The following is a 3,320-nucleotide window of genomic DNA, read 5'->3' as shown; positions in this document are numbered from 1 at the left end:
ACAGAAGCGACTCTCCAAGTCCCTAGCTAGCCTGGGCTACGGCGTGAGATCCTATATCAGGAAAACAAAATAAAAAAGAAAAGAACCCAGGGGGGAAAAATGGCCGTTCTGGTGGTATATACAGGACTGTAATCAGCCTTTGGGAAGTGGAGGCAAGCAGATCGGGGTCACCCGTTGCTACATAATGAGTTGATAACTAGCCTGGGCGGTACAGGTGGCCTCTGTGGGGTGGGGAGGAGTGCGGTGTGCTAGAAGAATTGGAACCGCAACTTCCAGCCTGCGGTGCGTGGCCCTGGAGGGTCTACAGAAAGTCTTGGTTGGAGATTCTGCTTGATTTCGTCATCTGCAACACCGTTTCTGTCCAATGCCTCCTGCCTTGGCACCCAAGTGTAGAAGCATTGGCCCCCCCAAGTCTCTGGAAAGCATGAGGCATTGTGGTGAGTTTGGTGCAGCCAGGAGTTGGAAGGGGGGGGCATGTCTTGCTACATGTTTGAGTGGCCCCACTGGGGCAACTGAGAGTCAGGAATTGTGCTCACAGCTGGTTGAGGGGGGCTCCGAGGGGTTGATGGGAACAAGCCTGTACCTCCAGCTCGGTGTCCGGCAGCAGTGGCCTTTGTGGGTAGGACAAAAAAAGGTGTTATCCCGGGCGGATGGCTGCAGCCGGGCAAAGGGAGGGCGTGTCTCCTGCTCCAAAGAACGCTGGATGAACCAAGTCTGCAGGGAGGAAAGATACACAGAAACATATCAGTGGGACAGACCCTGTGCTCCCTAGTCCTGTGCTGATGTGAGGGGGGACCTACCCCCCAAAGGCTAGGCAACCCCACTGTACTCTGGCTTTCCTTTCATCCAGGACCTAAAGGGACGTCCCCTAAGGAATGCTGAGGGGTCTGAAGGGGAGGGCCTACCCACAAGGAATCCAGCCTGCTAGAGTGCCTAGGTGGTTCTCAACCTTCATAATGTTTGACCCTTTAAGTCCTTTTTAATACAGTTCCCCATGTTGTGGTGACTCCAATCATAAAATAATAATTTATTTTTCTTGTTTTGGTCTTTTAGGTTTTTGAGACAGGGTTTCTCTTGTATCCCTGGCTATCCTCGACATGCTTTGTAGACCAGGCTGGCCTCAAATTCAGACATCTGCCTGCCTCTGCTGGGATTAAAGGCATAAAATTGTCTTTGTTACTATTTCATAACAGTGATTTTTGCTACTATTATGAATCTTACTGCATTTGATGTGCAAAAGATATATAATCCCAGCCCTTGGGAGGCAGAGGCAGGCGGATCTCTATGAGTTCGAGGCCAGCCTGGCCTACAGAGTGAGTCTAGGACAGCCAAGGCTGCACAGAGAAACCCTGTCTCGGAAAAACAAAACAACACAAACAGTGCCCCCAAAAGAACCACTGGCCTAGAGGTATACAAGGCGGGGGGAGGGGAATCTGACCTCAACTTGTTCCTCCTTCAGGTTGAGTCTGGTGGCCAAGACCTTACGGGCCTTGAGGTCAGGGTAAGGCTCCATCTTGAAGTATTTCTCCAGATGCCAAAGCTGCTCCCAACTGTAGCCCTGGTCAAGGAGGCCCCGGGTATAGGAGGCTAAGAGAAAGAGGGAAGGTGGAAGGTGATGTGTCTGCCTTTGCCTGAGGATGACTTGAGTTTTGATCCAGAGAGACCTACCTCACGGTAAGGGTAACCCATTCGGAAAACTTGTTCCCAGACCTCCACACAAACACCCAGGCCACTCCCACCTGCACATAAAATAAGCCGCTGCAGAGAAAAGCCTTCTCACATCCCCAAGCTCTGTTTTTCTTCCTGGGCTGCCAACTGCAAGGTGGGAGACCAGTGGGTCCACCTCAGTTCTTCAATTTCCGGCTCCACCCAGTTAACCCTTTCCCGGCCTCAAATCTGAATTTCTGTGGAGAGTCACACCCTTAACCCCTACTGAGGCAGAAGGAGGGCAAGTTTGAACTGCTGATCTTGCTGCTCTGTACCAAGTGCTGGGATCAGACTTTCAAAACAAAACAAAACAAAAAACCAACTGAGTTTGTCTGGATGTGGTGGGTGAAAGCCTATGATCCCATTACAAGAGTTCAAGATGGAGGCCGGGCGGTGGTGGCGCACGCCTTTAATCCCAGCACTTGGGAGGCAGAGGCAGAGTGATCCCTGTGAGGAGTTCGAGGCCAGTCTGGTCTACAAAGCAAGTCTGGATAGTCAAGGCTACGCAGAGAAACCCTGTCTCAAAAAACAAACAAAACAAACAAACAGCTCAAGATGGTTGGGTATGGTGTCACTTACCCATAACCTCAGCACTTGGGAGGCTGAGACAGATGGACCTCTGAGTTGAGGCCAGCCTGGTCTACCGAGAAACCGTGTTTTGAAACACATTTCTCACTGACTGAGCTCCATGACACCCTGCCTCTAAAGAACTTATGTATTACTACCCTCTCCCAAAGAAGACCAAGCAAAGAAAAAGCTCACAAGAGAAAAATCAAAACTAATGAGTTTGCAAACTGTTCCCAGGTTAATACAGCAGCCTAAACCCAAGCAGACAGGCAGCGTGGAGGAACCCCACCAAGAGCCTCCTAACAAGTTGTCACATCGGCTCTCCCTCCCTTAAGCCTGAAGCATGGCTCCTTCTGCCATGTGCTCCCACCGGGTTGCGGACACCATCACACATTGGGAAGCCCCATTGCTTCAAATCCATCACATCCTTGCCCACTCTGCAGCATCCGAACAGGCTCTTTTGTTTGCTTGTTTGTTTTTTGAGACAGGGTTTCTCTGTTACACAGAGCCCTGGCTGTCTGGACACTCTTTGTAGATCAGGCTGGCCTCGAACTCACAAGAGATCCACCTGCCTCTGCCTCCCGAGTGCTGGGATTAAACGCCTACGCCTCACCTGGCTCTCGAACAGGCTCTTGAGTGGCCCAGACTTACGCAGGGAACGCAGAGATGCTTCCATCTTGTCTGTAGCCTCAATTCGAAGGTCAAGTCTGAGAACCTAGGATTTAAGCCCACCTGCTTCCTGGGCCCACCCAGTTGGGACCCTCCCACCCGCAGCCCCTCCCACAATGCAGCCTCTGTCTCTCTTGATCACTATTGGTCCGCCCAACCTTCTGCCCCTCCCTAATTGCATTCCCACCCTCTGCACCCTCTGGGGTGTGACCTTGCTGGGTTCTCTCTCTCTCTCTCTCTCTCTCTTTTTTTTTCTGGAGACAGGGTCTCTCTGTGTAGCCTTAGCTGTCCTGGACTCACCAACGATCCGCCTGCCTCTGCCTCCCAATTGCTGGGATTAAAGGCGTGCGCCACCACCGCCCGGCGACCTTGCTGGG

General features: G+C 51.9%; 1 protein-coding gene across 1 annotated transcript; it reads right to left on the bottom strand.

The window, feature by feature from the left end:
- Positions 1 to 519: 519 nt before the first annotated feature.
- Positions 520 to 2,950, bottom strand: LOC127203187 (homeobox protein goosecoid-2-like). Its single transcript, XM_051161983.1, has 3 exons — positions 2,926 to 2,950; positions 1,439 to 1,587; positions 520 to 714 (listed from the first exon to the last, which is right to left on the bottom strand). The coding sequence occupies exons 1-3, from the start codon at positions 2,948 to 2,950 to the stop codon at positions 520 to 522; spliced, it is 369 nt and encodes a 122-aa protein (XP_051017940.1).
- Between the last annotated feature and the right edge of the window lie 370 nt (positions 2,951 to 3,320).

The sequence above is a fragment of the Acomys russatus genome, chromosome 19, assembly GCF_903995435.1.
Source record: "Acomys russatus chromosome 19, mAcoRus1.1, whole genome shotgun sequence".
NCBI lineage: Eukaryota > Metazoa > Chordata > Mammalia > Rodentia > Muridae > Acomys > Acomys russatus.
The sequence above is the reverse complement of the archived record's forward strand: the minus strand, read 5'-3'. Positions and strand labels throughout refer to the sequence as shown.